The 12,523-nt window shown below is 49.7% G+C and overlaps 1 protein-coding gene across 1 annotated transcript in view; it reads right to left on the reverse strand.

Moving 5' to 3' along the window:
* Positions 1-8,116, reverse strand: part of LOC135554784 (myosin-11-like) — a 78,776-nt gene extending 70,660 nt beyond the window's left edge. Inside the window, 3 exon segments of the mRNA XM_064987213.1 lie at positions 1,202-1,297; positions 7,552-7,695; positions 8,066-8,116. Of these exon segments, the coding sequence (XP_064843285.1) occupies positions 1,202-1,297; positions 7,552-7,695; positions 8,066-8,096 (271 nt within the window). The 5' untranslated portion in view covers positions 8,097-8,116.
* Between the last annotated feature and the right edge of the window lie 4,407 nt (positions 8,117-12,523).

The following is a 12,523-nucleotide window of genomic DNA, read 5'->3' on the forward strand; positions in this document are numbered from 1 at the left end:
ACCTGTGTGATGTCATGTCTCACCTGTGTTGCTCCTACCATTATGATGTAATGTCTCACCTGTGTTGCTCCTACCTGTGTGATGTCATGTCTCACCTGTGTTGCTCCTACCTGTGTGATGTAATGTCTCACCTGTGTTTCTCCTACCTGTGTGATGTAATGTCTCACCTGTGTTTCTCCTACCTGTGTGATGTCATGTCTCACCTGTGTTCTCCTACCTGTGTGATGTCATGTCTCACCTGTGTTGCTCTTACCATTATGATGTCAAGTCTCACCTGTGTTGATCCTACCTGTGTGATGTCATGTCTCACCTGTGTGTCTCCTACCTGTGTGATGTCATGTCTCACCTGTGTTGCTCCTACCATTATGATGTCATGTCTCACCTGTGTTGCTCCTACCATTATGATGTCATGTCACACCTGTGTTGCTCTTACCATTATGATATAACGTCTCACCTGTGTTGCTCCTACCATTATGATGTAATGTCTCACCTGTGTTGCTCCTACCATTATGATGTAATGTCTCACCTGTGTTGCTCCTACCATTATGATGTCATGTCACACCTGTGTTGATTCTACCTGTGTGATGTCATGTCTAACCTGTTTTTCTCCTACCTGTGTGTTATGTTATGTCTCACAAATTGCTGCTACTATCTGTGTGATGTCATGTTTCACCTGGGTTACTACCTGTGTGATGTCAGGTTTCACCTGGGTTACTACCTGTGTGATGTCATGTTTCACCTGGGTTACTACCTGTGTGATGTCATGTTTCACCTGGTTTACTACCTGTGTGATGTGATGTTTCACCTGGTTTACTACCTGTGTGATGTCATGTTTCACCTGGGTTACTATCTATGTGATGTGATGTTTCACCTGGATTACTATCTATGTGATGTCATGTTTCACCTGGGTTACTACCTGTGTGATGTCAGGTTTCACCTGGGTTACTACCTGTGTGATGTCATGTTTCACCTGGGTTACTACCTGTGTGATGTCATGTTTCACCTGGGTTACTCCCTGTGTGATGTCATGTTTCACCTGGTTTACTACCTGTGTGATGTGATGTTTCACCTGGTTTACTACCTGTGTGATGTCATGTTTCACCTGGGTTACTATCTATGTGATGTGATGTTTCACCTGGGTTACTACCTGTGTGATGTCATGTTTCACCTGGGTTACTACCTGTGTGATGTCATGTATCACCTGTGTTGTCGGGCATGGTGGCCTGCTCATTGTTCCTCTCCTTGTTGAACTTAATGTTCCCCAGCTGGAGCACAGTTGAGACCACCTTCATCATGCCTAGAGAGAGGAGAGGAGCAAGGGATGAGGAGAGTGGGAGGGGAGAGAGAGACAGACATCACAGAGAGACAACAGAAAGAGAGAGAGCCCTACCCCTACCTATCCCCTCGTCCTCAAGAGAGATAGAGAGAGAGAACGACAGACGTTCAGAGAAAGAAAAAAAGAGGTAGTGAAAGAGAATGATAGACTAAAAGCCAGACAGCCCTTCCCTTCCCTCCAGTACCTGTCCTCTCGTCCTCAGAGAAACCCATGATCTCCCCTCCCCCCAGTACCTGTCCTCTCGTCCTCAGAGAAACCCATGATCTCCCCTCCCTCCAGTACCTGTCCTCTGGTCCTCAGAGAAACCCATGATCTCCCCTCCCTCCAGTACCTGTCCTCTGGTCCTCAGAGAAGCCCATGATCTCCCCTCCCTCCCTCCAGTACCTGTCCTCTGGTCCTCAGAGACAGCCCTCCCCCTCCCCCTCCCCCCAGTACCTGTCCTCTGGTTCTCAGAGAAACCCATGATCTCCCCTCCCTCCAGTACCTGTCCTCTCGTCCTCAGAGAAACCCATGATCTCCCCTCCCTCCCTCCAGTACCTGTCCTCTCGTCCTCAGAGAAACCCATGATCTCCCCTCCCTACAGCACCTGTCCTCTCGTCCTCAGAGAAACCCATGATCTCCCCTCCCTCCAGTACCTGTCCTCTGGTCCTCAGAGAAACCCATGATCTCCCCTCCCTCCCTCCAGTACCTGTCCTCTCGTCCTCAGAGAAACCCATGATCTCCCCTCCCTCCAGTACCTGTCCTCTGGTCCTCAGAGAAACCCATGATCTCCCCTCCCTCCAGTACCTGTCCTCTGGTCCTCAGAGAAACCCATGATCTCCCCTCCCTCCCTCCAGTACCTGTCCTCTCGTCCTCAGAGAAGCCCATGATCTCCCCTCCCTCCAGTACCTGTCCTCTCGTCCTCAGAGAAACCCATGATCTCCCCTCCCTCCAGTACCTGTCCTCTGGTCCTCAGAGAAACCCATGATCTCCCCTCCCTCCCTCCAGTACCTGTCCTCTCGTCCTCAGAGAAACCCATGATCTCCCTCCCTCCAGTACCTGTCCTCTCGTCCTCAGAGAAACCCATGATCTCCCCTCCCTCCAGTACCTGTCCTCTCGTCCTCAGAGAAACCCATGATCTCCCCTCCCTCCCTCCAGTACCTGTCCTCTCGTCCTCAGAGAAACCCATGATCTCCCCTCCCTCCAGTACCTGTCCTCTCGTCCTCAGAGAAACCCATGATCTCCCCTCCCTCCCTCCAGTACCTGTCCTCTGGTCCTCAGAGACAGCCCTCCCCTCCCCCAGTACCTGTCCTCTCGTCCTCAGAGAAACCCATGATCTCCCCTCCCTCCAGTACCTGTCCTCTCGTCCTCAGAGAAGCCCATGATCTCCCCTCCCTCCAGTACCTGTCCTCTCGTCCTCAGAGAAACCCATGATCTCCCCTCCCTCCCTCCAGTACCTGTCCTCTCGTCCTCAGAGAAACCCATGATCTCCCCTCCCTCCAGTACCTGTCCTCTCGTCCTCAGAGAAACCCATGATCTCCCCTCCCTCCAGTACCTGTCCTCTCGTCCTCAGAGAAACCCATGATCTCCCCTCCCTCCCTCCAGTACCTGTCCTCTGGTCCTCAGAGACAGCCCTCCCCTCCCCCAGTACCTGTCCTCTCGTCCTCAGAGAAACCCATGATCTCCCCTCCCTCCAGTACCTGTCCTCTCGTCCTCAGAGAAACCCATGATCTCCCCTCCCTCCCTCCAGTACCTGTCCTCTGGTCCTCAGAGACAGCCCTCCCCTCCCCCAGTACCTGTCCTCTCGTCCTCAGAGAAACCCATGATCTCCCCTCCCTCCAGTACCTGTCCTCTCGTCCTCAGAGAAGCCCATGATCTCCCCTCCCTCCAGTACCTGTCCTCTCGTCCTCAGAGAAACCCATGATCTCCCCTCCCTCCAGTACCTGTCCTCTCGTCCTCAGAGAAACCCATGATCTCCCTCCTTCCCTCCCTCCAGTACCTGTCCTCTCGTCCTCAGAGAAACCCCCTCCCTCCCTCCAGTACCTGTCCTCTCGTCCTCAGAGAAACCCATGATCTCCCCTCCCTCCAGTACCTGTCCTCTCGTCCTCAGAGACAGCCCTCCCCCTCCCCCTCCCTCCAGTACCTGTCCTCTCGTCCTCAGAGAAACCCATGATCTCCCCTCCCTCCCTCCCTCCAGTACCTGTCCTCTGGTCCTCAGAGAAGCCCATGATCTCCCCTCCCTCCCTCCAGTACCTGTCCTCTGGTCCTCAGAGAAGCCCATGATCTCCCCTCCCCCCAGTACCTGTCCTCTCGTCCTCAGAGAAACCCATGATCTCCCCTCCCTCCCTCCCTCCAGTACCTGTCCTCTGGTCCTCAGAGAAACCCATGATCTCCCCTCCCTCCCTCCAGTACCTGTCCTCTGGTCCTCAGAGACAGCCCTCCCCCCTCCCCCTCCCTCCAGTACCTGTCCTCTCGTCCTCAGAGAAACCCATGATCTCCCCTCCCTCCCTCCAGTACCTGTCCTCTGGTCCTCAGAGACAGCCCTCCCCCTCCCCCTCCCTCCAGTACCTGTCCTCTCGTCCTCAGAGAAACCCATGATCTCCCCTCCCTCCCTCCCTCCAGTACCTGTCCTCTCGTCCTCAGAGAAACCCATGATCTCCCCTCCCCCCAGTACCTGTCCTCTCGTCCTCAGAGAAACCCATGATCTCCCCTCCCTCCCTCCAGTACCTGTCCTCTGGTCCTCAGAGACAGCCCTCCCCTCCCCCCAGTACCTGTCCTCTGGTCCTCAGAGAAACCCATGATCTCCCCTCCCTCCCTCCAGTACCTGTCCTCTGGTCCTCAGAGACAGCCCTCCCCTCCCCCCAGTACCTGTCCTCTGGTCCTCAGAGAAACCCATGATCTCCCCTCCCTCCCTCCCTCCAGTACCTGTCCTCTCGTCCTCAGAGAAACCCATGATCTCCCCTCCCTCCCTCCCTCCAGTACCTGTCCTCTCGTCCTCAGAGAAACCCATGATCTCCCCTCCCTCCCTCCCTCCAGTACCTGTCCTCTCGTCCTCAGAGAAACCCATGATCTCCCCTCCCCCAGTACCTGTCCTCTCGTCCTCAGAGAAACCCATGATCTCCCCTCCCTCCAGTACCTGTCCTCTGGTCCTCAGAGAAGCCCATGATCTCCCCTCCCTCCAGTACCTGTCCTCTCGTCCTCAGAGAAACCCATGATCTCCCCTCCCTCCAGTACCTGTCCTCTCGTCCTCAGAGAAACCCATGATCTCCCCTCCCTCCAGTACCTGTCCTCTGGTCCTCAGAGAAACCCATGATCTTCCCTCCCTCCAGTACCTGTCCTCTCGTCCTCAGAGAAGCCCATGATCTCCCCTCCCTCCAGTACCTGTCCTCTCGTCCTCAGAGAAACCCATGATCTCCCCTCCCTCCAGTACCTGTCCTCTGGTCCTCAGAGAAACCCATGATCTCCCCTCCCTCCCTCCAGTACCTGTCCTCTCGTCCTCAGAGAAACCCATGATCTCCCCTCCCTCCAGTACCTGTCCTCTCGTCCTCAGAGAAACCCATGATCTCCCCTCCCTCCAGTACCTGTCCTCTGGTCCTCAGAGAAACCCATGATCTCCCCTCCCCCCAGTACCTGTCCTCTCGTCCTCAGAGAAACCCATGATCTCCCCTCCCTCCAGTACCTGTCCTCTGGTCCTCAGAGAAACCCATGATCTCCCCTCCCCCCAGTACCTGTCCTCTCGTCCTCAGAGAAACCCATGATCTCCCCTCCCTCCCTCCCTCCAGTACCTGTCTTCTGGTCCTCAGAGACAGCCCTCCCCCTCCCCCTCCCTCCAGTACCTGTCCTCTCGTCCTCAGAGAAACCCATGATCTCCCCTCCCCCCAGTACCTGTCCTCTCGTCCTCAGAGAAACCCATGATCTCCCCTCCCTCCCTCCCTCCAGTACCTGTCCTCTGGTCCTCAGAGAAACCCATGATCTCCCCTCCCCCAGTACCTGTCCTCTCGTCCTCAGAGAAACCCATGATCTCCCCTCCCTCCAGTACCTGTCCTCTCGTCCTCAGAGAAACCCATGATCTCCCCTCCCTCCAGTACCTGTCCTCTCGTCCTCAGAGAAACCCATGATCTCCCCTCCCTCCAGTACCTGTCCTCTCGTCCTCAGAGACAGCCCTCCCCCTCCCTCCAGTACCTGTCCTCTGGTCCTCAGAGAAACCCATGATCTCCCCTCCCTCCCTCCAGTACCTGTCCTCTCGTCCTCAGAGAAACCCATGATCTCCCCTCCCTCCAGTACCTGTCCTCTCGTCCTCAGAGAAACCCATGATCTCCCCTCCCTCCCTCCAGTACCTGTCCTCTCGTCCTCAGAGAAACCCATGATCTCCATGGCCTCCAGTACCTGTCCTCTCGTCCTCAGAGAAACCCATGATCTCCCCTCCCTCCAGTACCTGTCCTCTGGTCCTCAGAGAAACCCATGATCTCCCCTCCCTCCAGTACCTGTCCTCTCGTCCTCAGAGAAACCCATGATCTCCCCTCCCTCCAGTACCTGTCCTCTCGTCCTCAGAGAAACCCATGATCTCCCCTCCCCCCAGTACCTGTCCTCTCGTCCTCAGAGAAACCCATGATCTCCCCTCCCTCCAGTACCTGTCCTCTCGTCCTCAGAGAAACCCATGATCTCCCCTCCCTCCAGTACCTGTCCTCTCGTCCTCAGAGAAACCCATGATCTCCCCTCCCTCCAGTACCTGTCCTCTCGTCCTCAGAGAAACCCATGATCTCCCCTCCCTCCAGTACCTGTCCTCTCGTCCTCAGAGAAACCCATGATCTCCCCTCCCTCCCTCCAGTACCTGTCCTCTCGTCCTCAGAGAAACCCATGATCTCCCCTCCCTCCCTCCCTCCAGTACCTGTCCTCTGGTCCTCAGAGAAACCCATGATCTCCCCTCCCTCCAGTACCTGTCCTCTCGTCCTCAGAGAAACCCATGATCTCCCCTCCCTCCAGTACCTGTCCTCTCGTCCTCAGAGAAACCCATGATCTCCCCTCCCTCCCTCCAGTACCTGTCCTCTCGTCCTCAGAGAAACCCATGATCTCCCCTCCCTCCCTCCCTCCAGTACCTGTCCTCTGGTCCTCAGAGAAACCCATGATCTCCCCTCCCTCCAGTACCTGTCCTCTCGTCCTCAGAGAAACCCATGATCTCCCCTCCCTCCAGTACCTGTCCTCTCGTCCTCAGAGAAACCCATGATCTCCCCTCCCTCCAGTACCTGTCCTCTGGTCCTCAGAGACAGCCCTCCCCCTCCCCCCCCTCCAGTACCTGTCCTCTCGTCCTCAGAGAAACCCATGATCTCCCCTCCCTCCAGTACCTGTCCTCTGGTCCTCAGAGAAACCCATGATCTCCCCTCCCCCCAGTACCTGTCCTCTGGTCCTCAGAGAAACCCATGATCTCCATGGCCTCCAGTACCTGTCCTCTCGTCCTCAGAGAAACCCATGATCTCCCCTCCCTCCAGTACCTGTCCTCTCGTCCTCAGAGAAACCCATGATCTCCCCTCCCTCCAGTACCTGTCCTCTCGTCCTCAGAGAAACCCATGATCTCCCCTCCCTCCAGTACCTGTCCTCTCGTCCTCAGAGAAACCCATGATCTCCCCTCCCTCCAGTACCTGTCCTCTGGTCCTCAGAGAAACCCATGATCTCCCCTCCCTCCAGTACCTGTCCTCTCGTCCTCAGAGAAACCCATGATCTCCCCTCCCTCCAGTACCTGTCCTCTCGTCCTCAGAGAAACCCATGATCTCCCCTCCCTCCAGTACCTGTCCTCTCGTCCTCAGAGAAACCCATGATCTCCCCTCCCTCCAGTACCTGTCCTCTCGTCCTCAGAGAAACCCATGATCTCCACTCCCTCCCTCCAGTACCTGTCCTCTCGTCCTCAGAGAAACCCATGATCTCCCCTCCCTCCCTCCAGTACCTGTCCTCTCGTCCTCAGAGAAACCCATGATCTCCCCTCCCTCCAGTACCTGTCCTCTCGTCCTCAGAGAAACCCATGATCTCCCCTCCCTCCAGTACCTGTCCTCTCGTCCTCAGAGAAACCCATGATCTCCACTCCCTCCCTCCAGTACCTGTCCTCTCGTCCTCAGAGAAACCCATGATCTCCCCTCCCCCCAGTACCTGTCCTCTCGTCCTCAGAGAAACCCATGATCTCCCCTCCCTCCAGTACCTGTCCTCTCGTCCTCAGAGAAACCCATGATCTCCCCTCCCTCCAGTACCTGTCCTCTCGTCCTCAGAGAAACCCATGATCTCCATGGCCTCCAGTGTTTCCATGAACATCTGATCATCTTCCTGACCAGGCACCTCCACGTGACCTGCCACCAGGAACCGGTAGGCCCCGAAATCCTCCAGTAACAGCTCCTCTATACAGGGACAGACAGGAGAGGAGGGGCTGTATGGTTTACACACTAAATAATTAAATAAGGCCTGAGGAGGTGTGGTATATGACCAATATACCACGGCTAAGGGTTGTTCTTATTGCACAATGCAGTATGGAGTGCCTGGATACAGCCCTTAGCCGTGGTATATTGGTCATATATCACAGACCCCTGAGGTGCCTTGTTGCTGTTATAAACTGGTTACCAAGGTAATTAGAGTAGTAAAAACACATGTTTTGTCATACGTGTGGTATACGGTCTGATATACCACGGCTGTCAGCCAATCAGCATTCAGGGCTCAATCCACCTGTCCATCCATCATTTAATCTATCTATCTATCTATCTCTCTCCTCACCCTTTAGTTGGTCCTTCGCTCCGGCCACCATGTAGTAAAAGATATGGAAGGCTCTCTATCTATCTATCTATCTATCTATCTATCTATCTCTCTCCTCACCCTTTAGTTGGTCCTTCGCTCCGGCCACCATGTAGTAAAAGATATGGAAGGCTCTCTCTATCTATCTCTCTCCTCACCCTTTAGTTGGTCCTTCGCTCCGGCCACCATGTAGTAAAAGATATGGAAGGCTCTCTATCTATCTCCTCACCCTTTAGTTGGTCCTTCGCTCCGGCCACCATGTAGTAAAAGATATGGAAGGCTCTCTATCTATCTCCTCACCCTTTAGTTGGTCCTTCGCTCCGGCCACCATGTAGTAAAAGATATGGAAGGCTCTCTATCTATCTATCTATCTATCTATCTATCTATCTATCCATCTATCTCTCTCCTCAACCTTTAGTTGGTCCTTCGCTCCGGCCACCATGTAGTAAAATATATGGAAGGCTCTCTATCTATCCATCTATCCATCTATCTCTCTCCTCACCCTTTAGTTGGTCCTTCACTCCGGCCACCATGTAGTAAAAGATATGGAAGGCTCTCTCTATCTATCTATCTCCTCACCCTTTAGTTGGTCCTTCACTCCGGCCACCATGTAGTAAAAGATATGGAAGGCTCTCTCTATCTATCTATCTCCTCACCCTTTAGTTGGTCCTTCGCTCCGGTCACCATGTAGTAAAAGATATGGAAGGCTCTCTATCTATCTCCTCACCCTTTAGTTGGTCCTTCGCTCCGGCCACCATGTAGTAAAATATATGGAAGGCTCTCTATCTATCTATCTATCTATCTATCTATCTATCTATCTATCTATCTATCCATCTATCCATCTATCCATCTATCTCTCTCCTCACCCTTTAGTTGGTCCTTCGCTCTGGCCACCATGTAGTAAAAGATATGGAAGGCTCTCTATCTATCTATCTCCTCACCCTTTAGTTGGTCCTTCGCTCCGGCCACCATGTAGTAAAAGATATGGAAGGCTCTCTCTATCTATCTATCTATCTATCTCCTCACCCTTTAGTTGGTCCTTCGCTCCGGCCACCATGTAGTAAAAGATATGGAAGGCTCTCTCTATCTTGGCTTGGCGGATACAGCGAGACTTCTCCAGCAGGTCTGGTGGACAGGGGAGGGTCAAAGACAAAACCCTCTGTGGTGCAGGAACAACACACTGCATTACACGTTGGGACAGTTTCCCCCGAAACACATGAAATATGAATATGAAGTCTTAATTGAACATGTTTTTTTAGTCCAGGACTAGGGTTTAATCTGTGTCCGGGAAACTGTCCCTTTTGTGTGTTTTAATATCTCCCGAATCTCTAAAAGATGAATTTTATAAACACCTATAATACATCTCTATGAGGAGCCCAAAGTCTGTATATTTAGAGGAAGTATTTTTAGAGGAAGTATATTTCATGAGGATACAGGTATCGATGTTGGCTCCAACCAGGAATCCGGTCACGTCAAAGTTGAGCTTAATAAACTTGCCCTGTGAGGAGAGAGATGTAGGATACTGTATATATGAGGAGAGATGTAGGATACTGTATATATGAGGAGAGAGATGTAGGATACTGTATATGTGAGAGAGATGTAGGATGCTGTATATGTGAGGAGAGAGATGTAGGATACTGTATATATGAGAGAGATGTAGGATACTGTATATGAGGAGAGAGATGTTGGATACTGTATATGTGAGGAGAGATGTAGGATGCTGTATATATGAGGAGAGAGATGTTGGATACTGTATATATGAGAGAGATGTAGGATACTGTATATATGAGGAGAGAGATGTAGGATACTGTATATGTGAGGAGAGAGATGTAGGATACTGTATATATGAGAGAGATGTAGGATACTGTATATATGAGGAGAGAGATGTAGGATACTGTATATATGTGAGGAGAGAGATGTAGGATACTGTATATATGAGAGAGATGTAGGATACTGTATATATGAGGAGAGAGATGTAGGATACTGTATATGTGAGGAGAGAGATGTAGGATACTGTATATATGAGGAGAGAGATGTAGGATGCTGTATATATGAGAGAGATGTAGGATACTGTATATATGAGGAGAGAGATGTAGGATACTGTATATGTGAGGAGAGAGATGTAGGATACTGTATGTGTGAGGAGAGATGTAGGATACTGTATATGAGGAGAGAGATGTAGGATACTGTATATGTAAGGAGAGAGATGTAGGATACTGTATATATGAGGAGAGAGATGTAGGATACTGTATATGTGAGGAGAGAGATGTATGATACTGTATATATGAGAGAGATGTAGGATACTGTATATGTGAGGAGAGAGATGTAGGATACTGTATATGAGGAGAGAGATGTAGGATACTGTATATGTGAGGAGAGAGATGTAGGATACTGTATGTGTGAGGAGAGATGTAGGATACTGTATATATGAGAGAGATGTAGGATACTGTATATGAGGAGAGAGATGTAGGATACTGTATATGTAAGGAGAGAGATGTAGGATACTGTATATATGAGGAGAGAGATGTAGGATACTGTATATGTGAGGAGAGAGATGTAGGATACTGTATATGTGAGGAGAGAGATGTATGATACTGTATATATGAGAGAGATGTAGGATACTGTATATGTGAGGAGAGAGATGTAGGATACTGTATATGTGAGGAGAGAGATGTAGGATACTGTATATGTAAGGAGAGAGATGTAGGATACTGTATATGTGAGGAGAGAGATGTAGGATACTGTATATGTGAGGAGAGAGATGTAGGATACTGTATATATGAGAGAGATGTAGGATACTGTATATGAGGAGAGAGATGTAGGATACTGTATATGTGAGGAGAGAGATGTAGGATACTGTATATATGAGAGAGATGTAGGATACTGTATATGAGGAGAGAGATGTAGGATACTGTATATATGAGGAGAGAGATGTAGGATACTGTATATATGAGAGAGATGTAGGATACTGTATATATGAGAGAGATGTTGGATACTGTATATGTAAGGAGAGAGATGTAGGATACTGTATATGTGAGGAGAGAGATGTAGGATACTGTATATATGAGAGAGATGTAGGATACTGTATATATGAGAGAGATGTTGGATACTGTATATATGAGAGAGATGTTGGATACTGTATATGTAAGGAGAGAGATGTAGGATACTGTATATATGAGGAGAGAGATGTAGGATACTGTATATGAGGAGAGAGATGTAGGATACTGTATATGAGGAGAGAGATGTAGGATACTGTATATGTGAGGAGAGAGATGTAGGATACTGTATATATGAGAGAGATGTAGGATACTGTATATATGAGAGAGATGTTGGATACTGTATATGTAAGGAGAGAGATGTAGGATACTGTATATATGAGGAGAGAGATGTAGGATACTGTATATATGAGAGAGATGTAGGATACTGTATATATGAGAGAGATGTTGGATACTGTATATGTGAGGAGAGAGATGTAGGATACTGTATATGTGAGGAGAGAGATGTAGGATACTGTATATATGAGAGAGATGTAGGATACTGTATATATGAGAGAGATGTTGGATACTGTATATGTAAGGAGAGAGATGTAGGATACTGTATATATGAGGAGAGAGATGTAGGATACTGTATATGAGGAGAGAGATGTAGGATACTGTATATGAGGAGAGAGATGTAGGATACTGTATATGTGAGGAGAGAGATGTAGGATACTGTATATATGAGAGAGATGTAGGATACTGTATATATGAGAGAGATGTTGGATACTGTATATGTAAGGAGAGTGATGTAGGATACTGTATATATGAGGAGAGAGATGTAGGATACTGTATATATGAGAGAGATGTTGGATACTGTATATGTGAGGAGAGAGATGTAGGATACTGTATATATGAGAGAGATGTTGGATACTGTATATGTGAGGAGAGAGATGTAGGATACTGTATATGTGAGGAGAGAGATGTAGGATGCTGTATATGTGAGGAGAGAGATGTAGGATACTGTATATATGAGGAGAGAGATGTAGGATACGGTATATGTGAGAGAGATGTAGGATACTGTATATGTGAGGAGAGAGATGTAGGATACTGTATATATGAGAGAGATGTAGGATACTGTATATATGAGCACTGAGCTCTTGATAGATGTCATGCTATCACTGGAATAGCAGTCTATACTCTAGTAACAAGGAATAACAGTCTATTATAATCACAAGGAAAAGCAGTCTATACTCTAATAACAAGGAATAGCAGTCTGTATTATAATAACAAGGAATTGCAGTCTGTATTATAATAACAAGGACTAACAGTCTATTATAATCACAAGGAAAAGCAGTCTATACTCTAATAACAAGGAATAGCCGTCTGTACTCTAATAACAAGGAATAGCAGTCTGTATTATAATAACAAGGACTAACAGTCTGTACTCTAATAACAAGGAATA

Source organism: Oncorhynchus masou, chromosome 14 (genome assembly GCF_036934945.1).
Source record: "Oncorhynchus masou masou isolate Uvic2021 chromosome 14, UVic_Omas_1.1, whole genome shotgun sequence".
NCBI classification, from domain to species: domain Eukaryota; kingdom Metazoa; phylum Chordata; class Actinopteri; order Salmoniformes; family Salmonidae; genus Oncorhynchus; species Oncorhynchus masou.